Source organism: Pseudophryne corroboree, chromosome 1 (assembly GCF_028390025.1).
Source record: "Pseudophryne corroboree isolate aPseCor3 chromosome 1, aPseCor3.hap2, whole genome shotgun sequence".
NCBI classification, from domain to species: Eukaryota; Metazoa; Chordata; class Amphibia; order Anura; family Myobatrachidae; genus Pseudophryne; species Pseudophryne corroboree.
The window spans coordinates 1,243,495,728-1,243,520,448 of record NC_086444.1 but is presented as its reverse complement, the minus strand read 5'-3'; the positions used below and the strand labels follow the sequence as shown (position 1 = coordinate 1,243,520,448).

The 24,721-nt window shown below is 48.9% G+C and overlaps 1 protein-coding gene across 4 annotated transcripts in view; it reads left to right on the top strand.

Moving 5' to 3' along the window:
• The window catches only part of LOC134931777 (nucleolar protein 56-like), a 73,975-nt gene that overhangs the window by 37,636 nt on the left and 11,618 nt on the right, over positions 1-24,721 (top strand). For 3 of the 4 annotated variants that reach the window (XM_063925465.1, XM_063925472.1, XM_063925489.1), the window contains 6 exons: positions 12,679-12,827; positions 23,542-23,663; positions 23,741-23,830; positions 23,944-24,033; positions 24,144-24,296; positions 24,440-24,574. In XM_063925465.1, the coding sequence (XP_063781535.1) occupies positions 12,679-12,827; positions 23,542-23,663; positions 23,741-23,830; positions 23,944-24,033; positions 24,144-24,296; positions 24,440-24,574 (739 nt within the window). The remainder of the gene's footprint in view (positions 1-12,678; positions 12,828-23,541; positions 23,664-23,740; positions 23,831-23,943; positions 24,034-24,143; positions 24,297-24,439; positions 24,575-24,721) is intronic. The other variant, XM_063925482.1, reaches the window with a different exon arrangement.

Here is a 24,721-nt window from a genome sequence, read left to right as displayed (position 1 = left end):
CCCTCAGTGACTGCCCAGTGAAGTGTGCTGAGAGGAAAATGGCGCACAGCTGCAGTGCTGTGCGCTACCTTATGAAGACTGAGGAGTCTTCAGCCGCCGGTTTCCGGACCTCTTCACGCTTCAGCATCTGCAAGGGGGTCGGCGGCGCGGCTCCGGGACCGGACTCCACGGCTGGGCCTGTGTTCGATCCCTCTGGAGCTAATGGTGTCCAGTAGCCAAGCAGCAAATCCACTCTGCATGCAGGTGAGTTTACTACTTTCCCCCTAAGTCCCACGTTGCAGTGATCCTGTTGCCAGCAGGACTCACTGTAAAGAAAAAAACCTAAACTAAACTTTCTCTAAGCAGCTCTTTAGGAGAGCCACCTAGATTGCACCCTTCTCGTTCGGGCACAAAATCTAACTGGAGTCTGGAGGAGGGTCATAGGGGGAGGAGCCAGTGCACACCACCTGACCTAGTAAAGCTTTACTTTTTTGTGCCCTGTCTCCTGCGGAGCCGCTATTCCCCATGGTCCTTTCAGGAACCCCAGCATCCACTTAGGACGATAGAGAAAGGATAGTTGGGGGTGGGGGTAGGTCAGTAATAGGATAGTTGGGGGGGTCAGTAATAGTATTGTTGGGAGGTAAGTCAGTAATAGGACAGTTGGGGGTGTAGGTCAGTAATAAGATAGTTGGGGGGTAGGTCAGTAATAGGATAGTTGGGGGGTAGGTCAGTAATAGGATATTTGGGGGTTGGGGTAGGTCAGTAATAGGATAGTTGGGGGTTGGAGTAGGTCAGTAATAGGATAGTTGGGGGTTGGGGGGGTAGGTCAGTAATAGGATAGTTGGGGGTTGGGGTAGGTCAGTAATAGGATAGTTGGGGGTGTAGATCAGTAATAAGATAGTTGGGGGGTAGGTCAGTAATAGGATAGTTGGGGGTAGGTCAGTAATAGGATAGTTGGGGGAGGTCAGTAATAGGATAGTTGGGGGTTGGGGTAGGTCAGTAATAGGATAGTTGGGGGTTGTGGTAGGTCAGTAATAGGATAGTTGGGGGGGTAGGTCAGTAATAGAATAGTTGGGGTGGGGGGGTATGTCAGTAATAGGATAGTGGGGGGTGGGGGTAGGCCAGTAATAGGATAGTTGGTGGTGTAGGTTAGTAATAGGATAGTTGGAGGTGTAGGTCAGTAATAGGATAGTTGGGGGTTGGGGTAGGTCAGTAATAGGATAGTTGGGGGCTGGTGTAGGTCAGCAATAGGATAATTGGGGGGGCGAGGTCAGTAATAGGATAGTTGGGGGTGGGGGTAGGTCAGTAATAGGATAGTTGGGGGTAGGTTAGTAATAGGATAGTTGGGGGTTGGGGTAGGTCAGTAATAGGACAGTTGGGGTTTGGGGTAGGTCAGTAATAGGATAGTTGGGGGTTGGGGTAGGTCAGCAATAGGATAATTGGGGGGTAGGTCAGTAATAGGATAGTTGGGGGTTGGGGTAGGTCAGTAATAGGATAGTTGGGGGTTTGGGTAGGTCAGCAATAGGATTATTGGGGGGGGGGGGGCGAGGTCAGTAATAGGATAGTTGGGGGTGGGGGTAGGTCAGTAATAGGATAGTTGGGGGGTAGGTCAGTAATGGGATAGTTGGGGTGGGGGGGTAGGTCAGTAATAGGATAGTGGGGGGTTGGGGTAGGTCAGTAATAGGATAGTTGGGGGTGTAGGTCAGTAATAGGATAGTTGGGGGTTGGGGTAGGTCAGTAATAGGATAGTTGGGGTGAGGGGCTAGGTCAGTAATAGGATAGTTGGGGGTGGGGGTAGGTCAGTAGTAGGATAGTTGGGGGGTAGGTCAGTAATAGGATAGTTGGGGGGGGGTAGGTCAGTAATAGGATAGTTGAGGGTTGGGGTAGGTCAGTAATAGGATAGTTGGGGGTTGGGGTAGGTCAGCAATAGGATAATTGGGGGGTAGGTCAGTAATAGGATAGTTGGGGGTTGGCGTAGGTCAGTAATAGGATAGTTGGGGGTTTGGGTAGGTCAGCAATAGGATTATTGGGGGGGGGGCGAGGTCAGTAATAGGATAGTTGGGGGTGGAGGTAGGTCAGTAGTAGGATAGTTGGGGGGTAGGTCAGTAATAGGATAGTTGGGGGGGTGTAGGTCAGTAATAGGATAGTTGGGGGTTGGGGTAGGTAAGTAATAGGATAGTTGGGGTGAGGGGCTAGGTCAGTAATAGGATAGTTGGGGGTGGGGGTGGGTCAGTAGTAGGATAGTTGGGGGGTAGGTCAGTAATAGGATAGTTGGGGGGGGGTAGGTCAGTAATAGGATTGTTGGGGGTGGGGTAGGTCAGTAATAGGATAGTTGGGAGTGGGGGTAGGTCAGTAATAGGATAGTTGGGGGGGTCAGTAATAGTATTGGGGGGGTAGGTCAGTAATAGGATAGTAGAGGGGTAGGTCAGTAATAAGATAGTTGGGTAGGTCAGTAATAGGATAGCTGAGGGGTAGGTCAGTAATAGGATAGTTGGGGTAGGTCAGTAATAGAATAGTTGGGGGTTGGGGTAGGTCAGTAATAGGATAGTTGGGGTAGGTCAGTAATAGGATAGTTGGGGGGTAGGTCAGTAATAGGATAGTTGGGGGTGGGGGTAGGTCAGTAATAAGATAATTGGGGGGAGGGGGCTAGGTCAGTAATAGGATAGTTGGGGGTTGGGGTAGGTCAGTAATAGGATAATTGGGGGGAGGGGGCTAGGTCAGTAATATGATAGTTGGGGGTTGGGGTAGGTCAGTAATAGGATAGTTGGGGTGAGGGGTCAGGTCAGTAATAGTATTGTTGGGGGGGTAGGTCAGTAATAGGATAGTAGAGGGGTAGGTCAGTAATAGGATAGTTGGGGGTAGGTCAGTAATAGGACAGTTGGGGGTGGGGGTAGGTCAGTAATAGGATAGTTGGGGGGGGTCAGTAATAGTATTGTTGGGGGTAGTTTAGTAATAGGATAGTTGGGGGTGTAGGTCAGTAATAAGATAGTTGGGGGCTAGGTCAGTAATAGGATAGTTGGGGGGTAGGTCAGTAATAGGATAGATGGGGGTTGGGGTAGGTCAGTAATAGGATAGTTGGGGGTTGGGGTTGGTCAGTAATAGGATAGTTGGGTGTTGGGGTAGGTCAGCAATAGAATAATTGGGGGGGAGGGGTAGGTCAGTAATAGGATAGTTGGGGGTTGGGGTAGGTCAGTAGTAGGATAGTTGGGAGGTAGGTCAGTAATAGGATAGTTGGGGGTGGGGGTAGGTCAGTAATAGGATACTTGGGGGGGTCAGTAATAGTATTGTTGGGGGGTAGGTCAGTAATAGGATAGTTGGGGGGTAGGTCAGTAATAGGATAGTTGGGTAGGTCAGTAATAAAATAGATGGGGGGTAGGTCAGTAATAGGATAGTTGGGGGTTGGGGTAAGTCAGTAATAGGATAGTTGGGGGTTGGGGTAGGTCAGCAATAGGATAATTGGGGGGGTAGGTCAGTAATAGGATAGTTGGGGTGGGGGGGGGTAAGTCAGTAATAGGATAGTGGGGGGTGGGTGTAGGTCAGTAATAAGATAGTTGGGGGGGTAGGTCAGTAATAGGATAGTTGTTGGGGGTAGGTCAGTTATAGGATAGTTGGGGGTTTAGGTAGGTCAGCAATAGGATTATTGGGGGGGGCGAGGTCAGTAATAGGATAGTTGGGGGTTGGGGTAGGTCAGCAATTGGATAATTGGGAGGGTAGGTCAGTTATAGGATAGTTGGGGTGGGTGGGGGTAAGTCAGTAATAGGATAGTGGGGGTGGGTGTAGGTTCAGTAATAGGATAGTTGGGGGGGTAGGTCAGTAATAGGATAGTTGGGGGGGGTAGGTCAGTAATAGGATAGTGGGGGGTGGGGGTAGGTCAGTAATAGGATAGTTGGGGTGAGGGGTTAGGTCAGTAATAGGATAGTTGGGGGTGGGGGTAGGTCAGTAGTAGGATAGTTGGGGGTAGGTCAGTAATAGGATAGTTGAGTGTTGGGGTAGGTCAGTAATAGGATAGTTGGGGGTAGGTCAGTAATAGGATAGTTGGGAGTGGGGGTAGGTCAGTAATAGGATAGTTGGGGCAGTCAGTAATAGTATTGTTGGGGGGTAGGTCAGTAATAGGATAGTAGAGGGGTAGGTCAGTAATAAGATAGTTGGGTAGGTCAGTAATAGGATAGTTGGGGGGTCGGTCAGTAATAGGATAGTTGAGTGTTGGGGTAGGTCAGTAATAGAATAGTTGGGGGTTGGGGTAGGTCAGTAATAGGATAGTTGGGGGTTGGGGTAGGTCAGTAATAGGATAGTTGGGGGGTAGGTCAGTAATAGGATAGTTGGGGGTGGGGGTAGGTCAGTAATAGGATTGTTGGGGGGGTCAGTAATAGTATTGTTGGGGGGTAGGCCAGTAATAGGATAGTAGAGGGGTTGGTCAGTAATAGGATAGTTGGGGGTGGGGGTAGGTCAGTAATAGGATAGTTGGGGGTGGGTCAGTAATAGAATAGTTGGGGGGGTCAGTAATTGTATTGTTGGGGGGTAGGTCAGTAATAGGATGGTTGGGGGTGTAGGTCAGTAATAAGATAGTTGGGGGGTAGGTCAGTAATAGGATACTTGGGGTTTGGGGTTGGTCAGTAATAGGATAGTTGGGGGTTGGGGTAGGTCAGCAATAGGATAATTGGGGGGGGGGGTCAGTAATAGGATAGTTGTGGGTTGGGGTAGGTCAGTAATAGGTTAGTTGGGAGGTAGGTCAGTAATAGGATAGTTGGGGGTGGGGGTAGGTCAGTAATAGGATACTTGGGGGGGTCAGTAATAGTATTGTTGGGGGTAGTTCAGTAATAGGATAGTTGGGGGTGTAGGTCAGTAATAAGATAGTTGGGGGCTAGGTCAGTAATAGGATAGTTGGGGGGTAGGTCAGTAATAGGATAGATGGGGGTTGGGGTAGGTCAGTAATAGGATAGTTGGGGGTTGTGGTTGGTCAGTAATAGGATAGTTGGGTGTTGGGGTAGGTCAGCAATAGGATTATTGGGGGGGGGGGGTAGGTCAGTAATAGGATAGTTGGGGGTTGGGGTAGGTTAGTAATAGGATAGTTGGGGGTGGGGGTAGGTCAGTAATAGGATACTTGGGGGGGTCAGTAATAGTATTGTTGGGGGGTAGGTCAGTAATAGGATAGTTGGGGGGTAGGTCAGTAATAGGATAGTTGGGTAGGTCAGTAATAGGATAGATGGGGGGTAGGTCAGTAATAGGATAGCTGGGGGTTGGGGTAAGTCAGTAATAGGATAGTTGGGGGTTGGGGTAGGTCAGCAATAGGATAATTGGGGGGGGGAGGTCAGTAATAGGATAGTTGGGGTGGGGGGGGGTAAGTCAGTAATAGGATAGTGGGGGTGGGTGTAGGTCAGTAATAAGATAGTTGGGGGGGTAGGTCAGTAATAGGATAGTTGTGGGGGGTAGGTCAGTAATAGGATAGTTGGGGGTTTAGGTAGGTCAGCAATAGGATTATTGGGGGGGGCGAGGTCAGTAATAGGATAGTTGGGGGTTGGGGTAGGTCAGCAATAGGATAATTAGGAGGGTAGGTCAGTTATAGGATAGTTGGGGTGGGTGGGGGTAAGTCAGTAATAGGATAGTGGGGGTGGGTGTAGGTTCAGTAATAGTATAGTTGGGGGGGTAGGTCAGTAATAGGATAGTTGGGGGGGATAGGTCAGTAATAGGATAGTGGGGGGTGGGGGTAGGTCAGTAATAGGATAGTTGGGGTGAGGGGCTAGGTCAGTAATAGGATAGTTGGGGGTGGGGGTAGGTCAGTAGTAGGATAGTTGGGGGTAGGTCAGTAATAGGATAGTTGAGTGTTGGGGTAGGTCAGTAATAGGATAGTTGGGGGGTAGGTTAGTAATAGGATAGTTGGGAGTGGGGGTAGGTCAGTAATAGGATAGTTGGGGTGGTCAGTAATAGTATTTTTGGGGGGTAGGTCAGTAATAGGATAGTAGAGGGGTAGGTCAGTAATAGGATTTTTGAGTGTTGGGGTAGGTCAGTAATAGAATAGTTGGGGGTTGGGGTAGGTCAGTAATAGGATAGTTGGGGGTTGGGGTAGGTCAGTAATAGGATAGATGGGGGGTAGGTCAGTAATAGGATAGGTGGGGGTAGGTCAGTAATAGGATTGTTGGGGGGGTCAGTAATAGTATTGTTGGGGGGTAGGTCAGTAATAGGATAGTAGAGGGGTTGGTCAGTAATAGGATAGTTGGGGGTGGGGGTAGGTCAGTAATAGGATAGTTGGGGGTGGGGGTAGGTCAGTAATAGAATAGTTGGGGGGGGTCAGTAATAGTATTGTTGGGGGTAGGTCAGTAATAGGATAGTTGGGTGTGTAGGTCAGTAATAAGATAGTTGGGGGGTAGGTCAGTAATAGGATACTTGGGGGTTGGGGTTGGTCAGTAATAGGATAGTTGGGGGTTGGGGTAGGTCAGCAATAGGATAATTGGGGGGGGGGGGGCAGTAATAGGATAGTTGTGGGTTGGGGTAGGTCAGTAATAGGATAGTTGGGAGGTAGGTCAGTAATAGGATAGTTGGGGGTTGGGGTAGGTCAGTAATACCATAGTTGGGGGGTAGGTCAGTAATAGGATAGGTGGGGGTGGGGGTAGGTCAGTAATAGGATTGTTGGGGGGGTCAGTAATAGTATTGTTGGGGGGTAGGTCAGTAATAGGATAGTAGAGGGGTTGGTCAGTAATAGGATAGTTGGGGGTGGGGGTAGGTCAGTAATAGGATAGTTGGGGGTGGGGGTAGGTCAGTAATAGAATAGTTGGGGGGGTCAGTAATAGTATTGTTGGGGGTAGGTCAGTAATAGGATAGTTGGGTGTGTAGGTCAGTAATAAGATAGTTGGGGGGTAGGTCAGTAATAGGATACTTGGGGGTTGGGGTTGGTCAGTAATAGGATAGTTGGGGGTTGGGGTAGGTCAGCAATAGGATAATTGGGGGGGGGGGGTCAGTAATAGGATAGTTGTGGGTTGGGGTAGGTCAGTAATAGGATAGTTGGGAGGTAGGTCAGTAATAGGATAGTTGGGGGTGGGGGTAGGTCAGTAGTAGGATACTTGGGGGGGGGGGGGTCAGTAATAGTATTGTTGGCGGGTAGATTAGTAATAGGATAGTAGAGGGGTAGGTCAGTAATAGGATAGTTGGGTAGGTCAGTCATAGGATAGTTGGGGGGTAGGTCAGTAATAGGATAGTTGGGGGTTGGGGTAAGTCAGTAATAGGATAGTTGGGGTTTGGGGTAGGTCAGCAATAGGATATTTGGGGGGGTAGTTCAGTAATAGGATAGTTGGGGTGGGGGGGTAAGTCAGTAATAGGATAGTGGGGGGTGGGTGTAGGTCAGTAATAGGATAGTTGGGGGGGGGGCATGTCAGTATCAGGATAGTTGGGGGGGGGGTAGGCCAGTAATAGGATAGTTGTGGGGGTAGGTCAGCAATAGGATAGTTGTGGGGGTAGGTCAATAATTAGATAGTTGGGTGGTAGGTCAGTAATAGGATAGTTGTGTGGGTAGGTCAGTATTAGGATAGTTGGGGGGGGGGGGCGTAGGTCAGTAATAGGATAGTAAAGGGGTAGGTCAGTAATAAGATAGTTGGGTAGGTCAGTAATAGGATAGTTGGGGGGTATGTCAGTAATAGGATAGTTGGGGGTTGGGGTAGGTCAGTAATAGAATAGTTGGGGGTTGATGTAGGTCAGTAATAGGATATTTGGTTGTTGGGGTAGGTCAGTAATAGGATAGTTGGGGGTGGGGGTAGGTCAGTAATAGGATAGTTGGGGGGGTCAGTAATAGTATTGTTGGGGGGGTAGGTCAGTAATAGGATAGTAGAGGTGTAGGTCAGTAATAAGATAGTTGGGGGTGGGGGTAGGTCAGTAATAGGATAGTTGGGGGTGGGGGTAGGTCAGTAATAGGATAGTTGGGGGGGTCAGTAATAGTATTGTTGGGGGGTAGGTCAGTAATAGGACAATTGGGGGTGTAGGTCAGTAATAAGATAGTTGGGGGGTAGGTCAGTAATAGGATAGTTGGGGGGTAGGTCAGTAATAGGATATTTGGGGGTTGGGGTAGGTCAGTAATAGGATAGTTGGGGGTTGGGGTAGGTCAGTAATAGGATAGTTGGGGGTTGGGGTTGGTCAGTAATAGGATAATTGGGGGGTAGGTCAGTAATAGGATGGTTGGGGGTTGGGGTAGGTCAGTAATAGGATAGTTGGGGGTGTAGGTCAGTAATAACATAGTTGAGGGGTAGGTCAGTAATAGGATAGTTGGGGGGTAGGTCAGTAATAGGATAGTTGGGGGTTGGGGTAAGTCAGTAATAGGATACTTGGGGGTTGGGGTAGGTCAGTAATAGGATAGTTGGGGGTTGGGGTTGGTCAGCAATAGGATAGTTGGGGGTTGGGGTAGGTCAGTAATAGGATAGTTGGGTGTTGGAGTAGGTCAGCAATAGGATAATTGGGGGGGGGGTAGGTCAGTAATAGGATAGTTGGGGGTTGGGGTAGGTCAGTAATAGGATTGTTGGGAGGTAGGTCAGTAATAGGATAGTTGGGGGTGGGGGTAGGTCAGTAATAGGATACTTGGGGGGGTCAGTAATAGTATTGTTGGGGGGTAGGTCAGTAATAGGATAGTAGAGGGGTAGGTCAGTAATAGGATAGTTGGGGGGTAGGTCAGTGATAGGATAGTTGGGTAGGTCAGTAATAGGATAGTTGGGGGGTCGGTCAGTAATAGGATAGTTGGGGGTTGGGGTAAGTCAGTAATAGGATAGTTGGGGGTTGGGGTAGGTCAGCAATAGGATAATTGGAAGGGTAGTTCAGTAATAGGATAGTTGGGGTGGGGGGGTAAGTCAGTAATAGGATAGTCGGGGGTGGGTGTAGGTCAGTAATAGGATAGTTGGGGGGGTAGGTCAGTAATAGGATAGTTGGGGGGGTAGGTCAGTAATAGGATAGTTGTGGGGGGTAGGTCAGTAATAGGATAGTTGTGGGGGTAGGTCAATAATTAGATAGTTGGGGGGGTAGGTCAGTAATAGGATAGTTGTGGGGGTAGGTCAGTATTAGGATAGTTGGGGGGGGCATAGGTCAGTAATAGGATAGTAATGGGGTAGGTCAGTATTAAGATAGTTGGGTAGGTCAGTAATAGGATAGTTGGGGGGTATGTCAGTAATAGGATAGTTGGGGGTTGGGGTAGGTCAGTAATAGAATAGTTGGGGGTTGATGTAGGTCAGTAATATGATATTTGGGGGTTGGGGTAGGTCAGTAATAGGATAGTTGGGGGTGGGAGTAGGTCAGTAATAGGATAGTTGGGGGGGTCAGTAATAGTATTGTTGGGGGGGGTAGGTCAGTAATAGGATAGTAGAGGGGTAGGTCAGTAATAAGATAGTTGGGGGTGGGGGTAGGTCAGTAATAGGGTAGTTGGGGGTTGGCGTAGGTCAGCAATAGGATAATTGGGGGGTAGGTCAGTAATAGGATAGTTGGGGGTTGGGGTAGGTCAGTAATAGGATAGTTGGGAGGTAGGTCAGTAATAGGATAGTTGGGGGTGGGTCAGTAATAGGATAGTTGGGGGTAGGTCAGTAATAGTATAGCTGGGGTAGTCAGTAATAGTATTGTTGGGTGTAGGTCAGTCATAGGATAGTAGAGGGGTGGGTCAGTAATAGGATAGTTGGGGGTAAGTCAGTAATAGTATAGTTGGGGTAGGTCAGTAATAGGATAGTTGGGGGTAGGTCAGTAATAGGATAGTTGGGGGGGTCAGTAATAGTATTGTTGGGGAGTAGGTCAGTAATAGGATAGTAGAGGGGTAGGTAATAGGATAGTTGGGGGGTAGGTCAGTTATAGGATAGTTGGGTAGGTCAGTAAATAGGATAGTTGGGGGTTGGGGCTGGTCAGTAATAGGATAGTTGGGGGTTGGGGTAGGTCAGCAATAGGAGAATTGGGGGTAGGTCAGTAATAGGATAGTTGGGGAGTAGGTCAGTAATAGGATAGTTAGGGGGTTGGTCAGTAATAGGATAGTTGGGGGTTGGGGTAGGTCAGTAATAGGATAGTTGGGGGGTAGGTCAGTAATAGGATAGTTGGGGAGTAGGTCAGTAATAGGATAGTTAGGGGGTAGGTCAGTAATAGGATAGTTGGGGGTTGGGGTAGGTCAGCAATAGGATAGTTGGGTGTTGGAGTAGGTCAGCAATAGGATAATTGGGGGGGTAGGTCAGTAATAGGATAGTTGGGGGTTGGGGTAGGTCAGCAATAGGATAATTGGGGGGGTAGGTCAGTAATAGGATAGTTGGGGGTTGGGGTAGGTCAGTAAAAGGATAGTTGGGGGGGTAGGTCAGTAATAGGATAGTTGGGGGTTGGGGTAGGTCAGCAATAGGATAATTGGGGGGGTAGGTCAGTAATAGGATAGTTGGGGGTTGGGGTAGGTCAGTAAAAGGATAGTTGGGGGTTGGGGTAGGTCAGCAATAGGATAATTGGGGGGGTAGGTCAGCAATAGGATAATTGGGGGGGTAGGTCAGTAATAGGATAGTTGGGGGTTGGGGTAGGTCAGTAAAAGGATAGTTGGGGGTTGGGGTAGGTCAGCAATAGGATAATTGGGGGGGTAGGTCAGTAATAGGATAGTTGGGGGGGTAGGTCAGTAATAGGATAGTTGGGGGTTGGGGTAGGTCAGTAAAAGGATAGTTGGGGGTTGGGGTAGGTCAGCAATAGGATAATTGGGGGGGTAGGTCAGTAATAGGATAGTTGGGGGTTGGGGTAGGTCAGCAATAGGATAATTGGGGGGGGTAGGTCAGTAATAGGATAGTTGGGGGTTGGGGTAGGTCAGTAATAGGATAATTGGGGGGGTAGGTCAGTAATAGGATATTTGGGGTGGTGGGGGGTAAGTCAGTAATAGGAAAGTGGGGGGTGGGTGTAGGTTAGTAATAGGATAGTTGGGGGGTAGGTCAGTAATAGGATAGTTGGGGGGGCGTAGGTCAGTAATAGGATAGTTGGGGGGGTAGGTCAGTAATAGGATAGTTGGGGGGGTAGGTCAGTAATAGGATAGTTGGGGGTTGGGGTAGGTCAGCAATAGGATAATTGGGGGGTAGGTCAGTAATAGGATAGTTGGGGGTTGGGGTAGGTCAGTAATAGGATAGTTGGGGGGGTAGGTCAGTAATAGGATAGTTGTGGGGGGTAGGTCAGTAATAGGATAGTTGGGGGGGTAGGTCAGTAATAGGCACGTCAGGGGGCGGGACCGGTTCAAAGAGGGGGAGGGGTCAGTTCAGGCTATTGCTGTATGGTCAGTTTTACTCTGGGTAATTACCGCAGCCCTCAGTGGAGTGGGATGGGGGTGGTGATCCGCATCGTCTCTGTTTCCCCGCAGCGTCTCTGTAGCCCCGCAGCGTCTCTGTAGCCCCGCAGCGTCTCTGTAGCCCCGCCTCCTCTCTGTAGCCCCGCAGCGTCTCTGTAGCCCCGCATCGTCTCTGTAGCCCCGCATCCTCTCTGTAGCCCCGCATCCTCTCTGTAGCCCCGCATCCTCTCTGTAGCCCCGCAGCGTCTCTGTAGCCCCGCATCGTCTCTGTAGCCCCGCAGCGTCTCTGTAGCCCCGCAGCGTCTCTGTAGCCCCGCAGCGTCTCTGTAGCCCCGCCTCGTCTCTGTAGCCCCGCAGCGTCTCTGTAGCCCCGCAGCGTCTCTGTAGCCCCGCATCCTCTCTGTAGCCCCGCAGCGTCTCTGTAGCCCCGCAGCGTCTCTGTAGCCCCGCAGCGTCTCTGTAGCCCCGCAGCGTCTCTGTAGCCCCACATCCTCTCTATAGACCCGCAGCGTCTCTATTGCCCCGCAGCGTCTCTGTTGCCCCGCAGCGTCTCTGTTGCCCCGCAGCGTCTCTGTTGCCCCGCAGCGTCTCTGTTGCCCCGCAGCGTCTCTGTGCCCCGCAGCGTCTCTGTAGCCCCGCATCGTCTCTGTAGCCCCGCATCGTCTCTGTAGCCCCGCAGCGTCTCTGTAGCCCCGCATTGTCTCTGTAGCCCCGCATCGTCTCTGTAGCCCCGCATCGTCTCTGTAGCCCCGCAGCATCTCTGTAGCCCCGCATCCTCTCTGTAGCCCTGCATCGTCTCTGTAGCCCCACATCCTCTCTGTAGCCCCACATCCTCTCTGTAGCCCCACATCCTCTCTGTAGCCCCGCATCCTCTCTGTAGCTCCACATCCTCTCTGTAGCCCCGCATTCTCTCTGTAGCCCCACATCCTCTCTGTAGCCCCACATCCTCTCTGTAGCCCCGCATCCTCTCTATAGACCCGCAGCGTCTCTATTGCCCCGCAGCGTCTCTGTAGCCCCGCATCGTCTCTGTAGCCCCGCATCATCTCTGTAGCCCCGCATCCTCTCTGTAGCCCTGCATCCTCTCTATAGACCCGCAGCGTCTCTATTGCCCCGCAGCGTCTCTGTAGCCCTGCAGCGTCTGTTGCCCCGCAGCGTCTCTGTAGCCCCGCATCGTCTCTGTAGCCCTGCATCCTCTCTGTAGCCCTGCATCGTCTCTGTAGCCCCGCAGCATCTCTGTAGCCCCACATCCTCTCTGTTGCCCCGCATCCTCTCTGTAGCCCCACATCCTCTCTGTAGCCCCACATCCTCTCTGTTGCCCCACATCCTCTCTGTAGCCCCGCATCCTCTCTGTTGCCCCGCATCCTCTCTGTTGCCCCGCAGCGTCTCTGTAGCCCGTAGTGAATTATCCGGTAGGTCAGTGCCTGATGTCATAAGTCTCAGTAATTGCTTTACAGGGAAAAGAGGGTCAGAGGAAAGCGCTGGAAAAATGGACTCATCTTCCACTCTCCTGTCATTGAGCGGGCGCCTGCAAAGGACAAGATCCGTCTCTCCCGCTTCCTGGCCACGCAGTGCATGCTCGCTGCCCGGATGGACTTCTTCTCTGGTGAGAGCCCTGGGGTAGAGAGTGCAGTGAGTGTCTGGCGCCCTGTGAGTTTTGTGATGGGGGCAAATATCCCGTACGATACACATTTCAGCAGGAAACAGTCTGTAAGTCTCTCCCATCTGTGAGTGAGCGAATCAAGCACTACACCGATACAGGGCCGGAACACGTGATCTGTTTACTGAACAGTACAAGCCGCCATTTATACTGCGACCACACACCCCACCCACAAGCAGGTCTACTAAACTGCTAAACCACGTGCCTGGCACGGTCACATCAGATGGGTACATATGATGCCACCAGTGAGAAATGCCCACACTGCAGCTGCAGGAAGAGAATCTTCCAGCAGCTGCCGCTATCAAAGAGACCTACCGGATCCCCTGCTTCCTGATCACTGCTGATTGGGCAGTCCGGCGGCACCCCCACCCTGCAGCTGCAGAGATTAGCAACCACTGGGGAAACTAAAAATAAGCCTGCAGCCCCTCACCTGTTTTCTTGTGGACGCCCGACACTGCAGAGAGGAACAGTGGGAGATGCCAGCGTGAGTGAGCGGACAAGTCCTGTGCAACTGTGGTAGCATCAGGTGTCTTTTCTCTTACGTCCTAGAGGATGCTGGGGTCCATATTAGTACCATGGGGTATGGATGGGTCCACCAGGAGCCATTGGCACTTTAAGAGTTTAATAGTGTGGGCTGGCTCCTCCCTCTATGCCCCTCCTATCAGACTCAGTTTAGAAAATGTGCCCGGAGGAGCCGGTCACAGCTAGGGGAGCTCTACAGAGTCTCTTGGTAAAAGAGTTTTATTTCTTTCTTTCAGGATTTTTTGTTTTACAGGGAGGCTGTTGGCGACAGCCTCCCTGCAGCGTGGGACGCGGGGTCCTGAGCCACTGCTCCCGCTGACTGGACGTTAGCTCCCGGGGGGTCCGATCGCGCCCCGCCACAGGGGAACGCTCGCCCCAGCAGCCACCCGCCACCCCCCCTTCCCCAGATGCTGAACATGGCGAGTTAGTCACTATCATCCCTTGCAAGCGGGGGGACATTTTGAAGAGGGCGGCTATTAGGGAGGAAGCGCGGCCTTGACCGTGCTCCTGGGCGGCTCAGTGTACCTTGGTATGGCGCTGGGGGGAGCGTCCTGGGCCTGCTCCAGACCCCACACTGGTCATCTCCTGATGGGGTCTGCGGATCCTGGTCAGCCACTGTTCCTCCGGGCCAGTATAATCTCTCTACAGAGCGGGAAGCCGGCGCCATTGAAGGGGCGGAGCTTCTCAGAGCGGACCCAGCCGCGTTCAGCGCCATTTCCTGCCTGCTCTCACTGCCAAGTGGATCCAGGTCCCTCCAGAGCAATCTCCAGCTATCTGTACGGTACCAAGGGGGCTGTAGAAGGGGGGGGCTGTATACAGACTGTGTCACCTATTAAGGGACACAGTCAGCGCTGGTTAGGGACTCCCTATACCTTTTTTTTTTTTTTTATAATTTGTTTATTGAACAGCCAGAAATACACACACAGCCACAGTCACACACAGAATATAGGCATGTCACATATCCGATTACCGACACTGTAACACAGCATTCTGTATGCAGATACAGCCCGAGTCACACACAGAATATAGGCATGTCACATATCCGATTACCGACACTGTAACGTAGCATTCTGTATGCAGATACAGCCCCAGTCACACACAAAGTATAGGCATGCCTCATATCCTATTACTGACACTGTAACGTAGCATTCTGTATGCAGATACAACCACAGTCACACACAGAATATAGGCATGTCACATATCCGATTACCGACACTGTAACGTAGCATTCCATATGCAGATACAGCCCCAGTCACACACAAAGTATAGGCATGTCACATATCCTATTACTGACACTGTAACGTAGCATTCTGTATGCAGATACAGCCGCAGTCACACACAGAATATAGACATGTCACATATCCTATTACTGACACTGTAACATAGCATTCTGTATGCAGATACAGCCCCAGTCACACACAAAGTATAGGCATGCCGCATATCCTATTACCGACACTGTAACGTAGCATTCCATATGCAGATACAGCCGCAGTCACACACAGAATATAGGCATGTCACATATCCTATTACTGACACTGTAACATAGCATTCTGTATGCAGATACAGCCGCAGTCACACACAGAATATAGACATGTCACATATCCTATTACTGACACTGTAACATAGCATTCTGTATGCAGATACAGCCCCAGTCACACACAAAGTATAGGCATGTCACATATCCTATTACTGACACTGTAACGTAGCATTCCGTATGCAGATACAGTCACACACAGAATATAGGCATGCCACATATCCTATTACTGACACTGTAACACAGCATTCCATATGCAGATACAGTCACACACAGAATATAGACATGCCACATATCCTATTACTGACACTGTAACATAGCATTCTGTATGCAGATACAGCCACAGTCACACACAGAATATAGGCATGCCGCATATCCTATTACTGACACTGTAACGTAGCATTCTGTATGCAGATACAGCCGCAGTCACACACAGAATATAGGCATGCCGCATATCCTATTACTGACACTGTAACATAGCATTCTGTATGCAGATACAGCCGCAGTCACACACAGAATATAGACATGCCGCATATCCTATTACTGACACTGTAACGTAGCATTCTGTATGCAGATACAGCCACAGTCACACACAGAATATAGGCATGTCACATATCCTATTACTGACACTGTAACATAGCATTCTGTATGCAGATACAGCCACAGTCACACACAGAATATAGGCATGCCACATATCCTATTACTGACACTGTAACATAGCATTCTGTATGCAGATACAGCCACAGTCACACACAGAATATAGGCATGCCGCATATCCTATTACTGACACTGTAACGTAGCATTCCATATGCAGAAACAGCCACAGTCACACACAGAATATAGACATGCCGCATATCCTATTACTGACACTGTAACGTAGCATTCTGTATGCAGATACAGCCACAGTCACACACAGAATATAGGCATGTCACATATCCTATTACTGACACTGTAACATAGCATTCTGTATGCAGATACAGCCACAGTCACACACAGAATATAGGCATGCCACATATCCTATTACTGACACTGTAACATAGCATTCTGTATGCAGATACAGCCACAGTCACACACAGAATATAGGCATGCCGCATATCCTATTACTGACACTGTAACGTAGCATTCTGTATGCAGATACAGCCACAGTCACACACAGAATATAGACATGCCACATATCCTATTACTGACACTGTAACATAGCATTCCATATACAGATACAGCCACAGTCACACACAAAATATAGGCATGACACATATCCTATTACTGACACTGTAACATAGCATTCCATATGCAGATACAGCCGCAGTCACACACAGAATATAGACATGACACATATCCTATTACTGACACTGTAACGTAGCATTCTGTATGCAGATACAGCCACAGTCACACACAGAATATAGGCATGCCACATATCCTATTACTGACACTGTAACATAGCATTCTGTATGCAGATACAGCCGCAGTCACACACAGAATATAGACATGTCACATATCCTATTACTGACACTGTAACATAGCATTCTGTATGCAGATACAGCCACAGTCACACACAGAATATAGGCATGTCACATATCCTATTACTGACACTGTAACGTAGCATTCCATATGCAGACACAGCCGCAGTCACACACACAGAATATAGGCATGCCGCATATCCTATTACCGACACTGTAACATAGCATTCTGTATGCAGATACAGCCACAGTCACACACAGAATATAGACATGCTGCATATCCTATTACTGACACTGTAACATAGCATTCCATATGCAGACACAGCCGCAGTCACACACAGAATATAAACATGCCACATATCCTATTACTGACACTGTAACGTAGCATTCCATATGCACATACAGCTGCAGTCACACACAGAATATAGGCATGTCACATATCCTATTACTGACACTGTAACGTAGCATTCCATATGCAGACACAGCCGCAGTCACACACACAGAATATAGGCATGCCGCATATCCTATTACCGACACTGTAACATAGCATTCTGTATGCAGATACAGCCACAGTCACACACAGAATATAGACATGCTGCATATCCTATTACTGACACTGTAACATAGCATTCTGTATGCAGATACAGCCGCAGTCACACACAGAATATAGGCATGTCACATATCCTATTACTGACACTGTAACGTAGCATTCTGTATACAGATACAGCTGCAGTCACACACAGAATATAGGCATGCCACATATCCTATTACTGACACTGTAACGTTACATTCCATATGCAGATACAGCCGCAGTCACACACAGAATATAGACATGCCGCATATCCTATTACTGACACTGTAACATAACATTCCATATGCAGATACAGCCACAGTCACACACAGAATATAGACATGCTGCATATCCTATTACTGACACTGTAACGTAGCATTCTGTATGCAGATACAGCCGCAGTCACACACAGAATATAGGCATGCAGCATATCCTATTACTGACACTGTAACATAGCATTCTGTATGCAGATACAGCCGCAGTCACACACAGAATATAGGCATGCAGCATATCCTATTACTGACACTGTAACATAACATTCCATATGCAGATACAGCCGCAGTCACACACAGAATATAGACATGCTGCATATCCTATTACTGACACTGTAACATAACATTCCATATGCAGATACAGCCACAGTCACACACAGAATATAGACATGCCGCATATCCTATTACTGACACTGTAACGTAGCATTCTGTATGCAGATACAACCACAGTCACACACAGAATATAGACATGCTGCATATCCTATTACTGACACTGTAACATAGCATTCTGTATGCAGATACAGCCGCAGTCACACACAGAATACAGGCATGCCACATATCCTATTACTGACACTGTAACATAGCATTCCATATGCAGATACAGCCGCAGTCACATACAGAATATAGGCATGCCGCATATCCTATTACTGACACTGTAACATAGCATTCTGTATGCAGATACAGCCGCAGTCACATACAGAATATAGGCATGCTGCATATCCTATTACTGACACTGTAACGTAGCATTCTGTATGCAGATACAGCCGCAGTCACACACAGAATATAGACATGCCACATATCCTATTACTGACACTGTAACGTAGCATTCTGTATGCAGATACAGCCACAGTCACACACAGAATATAGACATGTCACATATCCTATTACTGACACTGTAACGTAGCATTCTGTATACAGATACAGCTGCAGTCACACACAGAATATAGGCATGCTGCATATCCTATTACTGACACTGTAACGTAGCATTCTGTATGCAGATACAGCCACAGTCACACACAGAATATAGGCATGTCACATATCCGATTACCGACACTGTAACACAGCATTCTGTATGCAGATACAGCCCCAGTCGCAGAGAATATAGGCAGGCCGCATATCCTTTTAGCGACACTGTAACGTAGCATTCCATATGCAGATACAGCCACAGTCACACACAGAATATAGGCATGCCGCATATCCTATTACTGAGTGGCGGCATAAGCGCGCGGCGGTTACCTGGCTGCCAGCTGCGGTGCCCGCTGGGGATCCCAGACTGGCACTAACTCTAAAAGCGGTTTTATCACTTATATAGTGTGTTCTTTCACTGAACTGTGTTCTTTCACTTATACTGTGTGTGTGTGGGTTCTGCTGTATCAGAATGTCTGACAAAATGGCTGTGTCCCACATGCAACACAAAGTTTCCCCTTCACCGGGGGGACCTTTGCTGTGTATTCAGTGCTCCCTTCCCTCACATAGGAAGTGGTACTCAGGAGTCACAATGGTTGGACTCTTTTAAGGGACTTCTAACCAATATAATTCTGATTGGCTACTGTCAGACAAAAAAGACAGATTCAAATGATCTGTGGATGATTTCTTTCTTTAAAAATGAGGCTGGCCACAGACTGGCTTCTCAGCCCCCCCTGCTGGTCTCACATAAAAGCACACTCCCACATGTACCCCGATCTACTATGAAAATGTCATGCTAGATATGGAAGACTGGGCCAGTGAAAGCAGGATAAGGAGACAGAACAGAAGAGGAATTGTATTTTGATGTGAATCCAAATCCTCTGCCACCCTTCCTATATCAAAATAATTAAACTCCCTCTCTAAAGAGGCGTGGCTCAATCCTGACAAGAAATGTAAAACTCCTAAACGGTTACTAAATTCCTTTCCATTTCCACCTGAGGATAGGAAAGTGTGGGAAAATCCCCCGCCAGTGGATACTTCAATGTCCAGGCTGTCACGCAAAATTGTGCTGGCCGTACCTGGGGCTATCTCTCTCAAACACCCAGCTGACCGCAAAAATTGAATCTACACTCAAATCAGTTTATACAGCGGTGGGCGTAGCTCATAGGCCCACTATAGCTTGCGTCTGGATTTCTAGGGCCACGGTAAAATGGTCTGATAATATAATAGGAGGGTTTGACTCCCTACCTCAGGAGGAGATAATTACACTACTGCATCATATCCAGGATGCTGCAAATTTTATGAGTGAGGCCATTAAAGAATTATATCTCATCAATGGCCGTACCACGGCCATGGTGGTCTCGGCTCGCAGGACTCTGTGACTGTGACAGTAGTCAGCGGATGCTGATTCCAAGAAAGGTGTGGAGAATCTTCCTTTTACAGGAGAAGCCTTGTTCGGGGAAGAACTGAACAAGTGGATTTCTCGGGCAACGGCGGGTAAATCTACATATCTGCCATCTGCTGCACCTCCTGCTAGACGTCCCTATCCTGGGCCCTCTCTGCAGTGCTTTTGTGTGGCCAGATTCAGAGGCAGAGCCAGAGGTCCCCCAAATGCTGCTAGAGGGAATCGAGGTACTGTAAGTCCCGTAAAGGCTGCTGGATCTCTGGACCAGGCCTCCGGATGCACATCTACTAAAGCCCTCCGCGTGACGGTTGGCCCCTCAGAGAGGTGACTTTCAGGTAGGTGCTCACCTTCAACACTTCGCCCATGTGTGGGCAAGTTCCTGCCGGGATCCTTGGGTGAGGGATCTCATATCCCAAGGATACCGGCTGGAATTTCAAGAACTACATCCTCTCAGATATTTCAAGTCAGGCTTACCAGCTTCACCTGTAGCAAGAGTTACCTTGCAAGAAGCCATTCAAAAACTGCTTTTAACAGGAGTTATTGTTCCAGTACCCCTTCCACTGCACAACAAGGGATTTTACCAAGTCTCTTTGTAGTTCCAAAGCCGTACAGCGCGGTACGGCCAATCTTGAACCTCAGGTCTCTGAACCCGTATCTTTGTGTGTTCAAATTCAAGATGGAATCCCTAGGGACTGTGATCTCCGGTCTGGAGGAGGGGGAATTTCTGGTATCCCTAGATATCAGGAATGCATATCTACATGTCCCAATATATGGCCTCATCAGGCTTACCTCCGGTTTGCCATACTGGACCATCACTACCAGTTTCAGGCCTTACCCTTTGGTCTCTCCACAGCTCCAAGGGTGTTCACAAAGGTCATGGCGGAGATGATGCTGCAATTGCGCATGATAGGAATCAACATAGTCCCCTACTTGGAGGATCTCCTGATAAAAGCGGTGTCCAGGGAGAGTCTGCTACACAGCATCGACTTGGATACTCCCTTTCTTACAGAACATGGGTGGATCCTAAATTTCCAAAAGTCTCACCTGGAACCTTCAGAGTATTCAGTTCCTGGGGATTATACTGGACACGGTGGCTCAGAAGGTATTCGTACCCATGGACTAGACCTTGACAATCCAGGCTATGGTCTGCTCGGTGCTCAGACCTCGCGAGGTCTTGACTCATCTTTGCATCCATCTACTGGGCAAGATGGTGGCCTCATGAGGCTATCCAGTACATCAGATTCCATGCCCGCCCATTCCAGCTGGATTTCCTGGACAAGTGGTCAGGGTCTCATCTGCAGATGCACCAGCGTATAACCCTGTCACCAAAGGCACTGATCTTCCTGTTACGGTGGCTCCAGGTCTCTTGTGGAGGGTCGGAGCTTCGATACCCAATCTTGGGTTCTGCTGACAACGGATTCCAGCCTCTGGGGTTGGGGGGGCTGTGACCCAGGGAGCTCAGTTTCGGGCATGATGGTCGAGTCTGGAATCTTCCCTTCCAATCAACGTCCTGGAACTCAGGGCAATTTACAATGATCTTCTGCAGGCCTCCTATCTTCTCCGAAAATCAGGTCATAAAAGTGAAGTCAGACAACACCATGGCGGTGGTATACAAAAACTGACAGAGAGGAACAAGAAGCAGGGCCGCGATGCGAGAGGTATCAAGGAAACTCCTCTGGGCGGAAGCCAACACAAGGGCTATCTCAGCCATATTCATTCCTGGAGTGGACAACTGGGAAGCAGACTTCCTCAGCAGGCACGACCTCCATCAGGGGGAATGGGGCCTTCACCCTCAGGTGTTTCAACAGCTGGTTCACCGCTGTCCGCAAATAGACTTGATGGCTTCTCGTCTCAACAAGAAGCTCCATCATTATTGTTCCAGAATGAGGGATCCTAAGGCGGCAGCTGTGGACGCTCTGACGTCACCATGGACTTACCAGTTTGTGTACCTGTTTCCTCCAATCCCTCTAATTCCAAGAGTTCTAAAAAGACTCAAAAGGGAAAGCGTTCAAGCAATTCTAATTGCCCCAGATTGGCCTTGACGGGCCTGGTATGCAGCTCAAGGACCTTCTTCAACAAGGGCAGTTTGTCTATCCAGACTTACTACGGCTACGTTTGATGGCTTGGAGGTTGAGAGGGAGATTCTAGCCAGAAAGGGTCTTTTCTCCAAGGTTATTTCAACTATGGTCCAGGCCTGAAAAGTGGTCACGTCAAAACATTACCACCGTATCTGGAAAAAATATGTTTCTTGGTGCCAGGGTAGAAGATATTCTCCTGTGGAGTTTCAACTTGGCCGTTTTCTGCTCTTCCTACAAGCAGGCGTCGATATGGGCCTACGGTTAGGTTCCATCAACGTTCACATTTCGTCTCTCTCCATCTTCTTCCAGAAACAGCTGCCGGTTCTTCCGGAAGTACAGACGTACCTGAAAGGTGTTCTCTGTATTCAACCACCCTTTGTCCCTCGCACGACTCCGTGGGATCTCAATGTGGTCTTGAATTTTCTCCAGTCGGACTGGTTTGAACCCTTACAAAGGGTGGATTTGAAGTATCTGACTTGGAAGACTGTCATGTTACTGGCTTTAGCCTCTGCAAGACGTGTATGAGAATTGGGGGCCTTATCCTGTAAAAGCCAGTATTTGATTTTTCACGGGGATAGGGCGCAGTTTTTGCCTAAAGTGGTATCGGCTTTTCACATTAATCAACCAATAGTGGTTCCGTAACTGTCTGACATGTCTGTTGCTCCAAAGTCCTTGGACGTGGTGAGAGCTTTGAAGATTTACGTCAAGAGGACCGCTCATCACAGGAAGTCCGACTCGCTTTTTGTCCTTTATGGCGCTGCCAAAATTGGATGTTTTGCTTCTAAGCAGTCCATTGCTCGTTGGCTCATGTTGACCATTCAACAAGCCTATACTTCGGCAGCTTTGCCGCTGCCGAGTTCTATTCAGGCCCACTCCACAAGGTCGGTGGGTTCTTTCTGGGTGGCTGCCCAGGGCGGTTTGGCCTTACAGTTGTGCCGTGCAGCTACTTGGTCTGGTTCGAACACGTTCGATTTGTGTACATAATATGATGCTCAGTACAGCACGTTTAAACAATGTATTGACAAAAGCTTCCACTCAGTCTCAGGACGCATCAATTATTGGAGGGGCTGTCCGGATTCTGATGGACGGGACTCTGCGCTCATCCCGCTGCTGGCATACTTACGACTGGCATCCCGGCTGCCGGTAAATCATACTGATCCCACCTCCAACTCCGTATTGCTGAGCATGTCCAGTTTGGAAGTGAACCTATTTTAGTACCCCCCTCCCATCCTAAGTCCACACTTAGAAAAACTATTTCCTGTCTTTATGTTGATCTTCTTGAAATTTGCTGAATGCCCTGGTTCAGTATGATTTCCCGCTGGACGGGATGCCAGCGGTCAGAATACCGACAGCGGCATCCCGATCATCAGAATCCCGACAGGCCCTCCAAAAGTACCCTAACCCTCCCCTGCCCCCTATCCTAACCCTCACTTGTGGGTGCCTAAACCTAACCCTCCCTCCCCGATACCTAACCCTACCCTTCCCGTACCTTCATCCTAACCCTAACCCCCTACTAGTGCCTAAACCTAACCCCCCTCCCCCCCACCCAACGGCAGGACACGAGCGTGTCCCACTGAAACAACGACCGGGATTCCGGCTGTCTGTATTTAGACACCGGGCTTCTGCCGTCAGTTGGGATTAGCTGTCTGTATTTTGGCCGCCTGGATCCCATCTGGCGGCATTTTAACTGCATCCCTAATGCCCTTGTCTCTCTTAGGAGTAGATAGATGTGGACTTAGGTCTTCTTCAAGATGAACAATGGACTCTGATTCTGAAGTCTATATGATTGAGGCCATATTCAGTGGGGTATTCCTGGTGTATGTAGTCTAGTTTGCAGGCTCAGATCTTGGCTAATAACTTCTTCCTGAAAGGTTCATGGATGGAATTATTGACTAATGTGTTCTCTTTTATTCAGAAAACCCAACCAGCGTGTATGGGGACAAGATGCGGGAGCAGGTGGAGGAGAAACTAGTATTCTTTAAGACCGGGAAGGCTCTGCGCAAAGAGCAAGATGTGATGAAGGATGCGCAGCCGGAGGTCAGTAAGTGTGCAGAGTGCTGGGCCGGACATGTGGGAAACTACCAGGAAAAGACATATATTTACTTCTGTTTCAGGCATCAGATGTGACGGCAATGATAATGAAGAAAATGAGGAAGAGAGAATCGCGGAGGATAAACCGAAAGAATAAGAGTATGAAGGCGATGGTAACAGAAATTCACTCAGCTCATCGTCCTTCTCTGAGTGCATCCAAATGAATGCGCAAAATTGAATAATATTTTAAATGAATCGGCCTGGAATCCTTCTCTCTGTCCATCAGGTCTCAGGGATGACGGCGAAGATGAAACAAAAGCTGAAGAAGAAGGAACAGATGGAGAAAAAACAAGAGCAGAAGAGAATGGAGGCAATGGTAACAGAAATGTACTCAGCTCATCACACTCCGAGTGCATCCAAGTGGAGGCGCAAAATGGAATAATCGTTTATATAAATTGTCCCACAATCCTTTTCTCTGTCCATCAGGGCTCAGAGGTGACGGTGGAGATAGAGCAAAAGCTGAAGAAGAAGGAACAGAAGAAGAAGAAACGAGAGAAGAAGAGATTGGAAGCGATGGTAACAGAGGAGGACAATGAGCCGGAGGACAATGAGCCATCACCAGACAGAAGCAGAGAAGAGGTGAGTAAGATGCGGACCATGGTGCCACTCACTGGCCGAATGTGTGTGAAGAGGCTTCCAGGGGTCCATGATGTGATGAATAGACTGTTCATCCATTATCTTTTACAATGAAATGCAAATGCCAGGGGGCGCTCTTTTCTCAGGAGGAAGAGCCAAGCAAGAAGAAGAAGAAATGGAAGTCTGAGGGCGACGTCTTGGAGATCGGGTTAGAGGAAGAGGTGGAACAGACTCCACCCAAAAGGAGAAAGAAGAAGAAATCTGCCCCTGAAGACTCTACGATAACAGAACCCAGGAAAAATAAAAAAAAATGCAAAGTACAATAGCAGGACAGCGAGGACAGCCTCCATACTTAGGCTGATCACAACTGAGGACAGTGGCGACGTTGTGCGCTTCTCAGTTTATTTCATACGTGTCTTAGAGCTTAA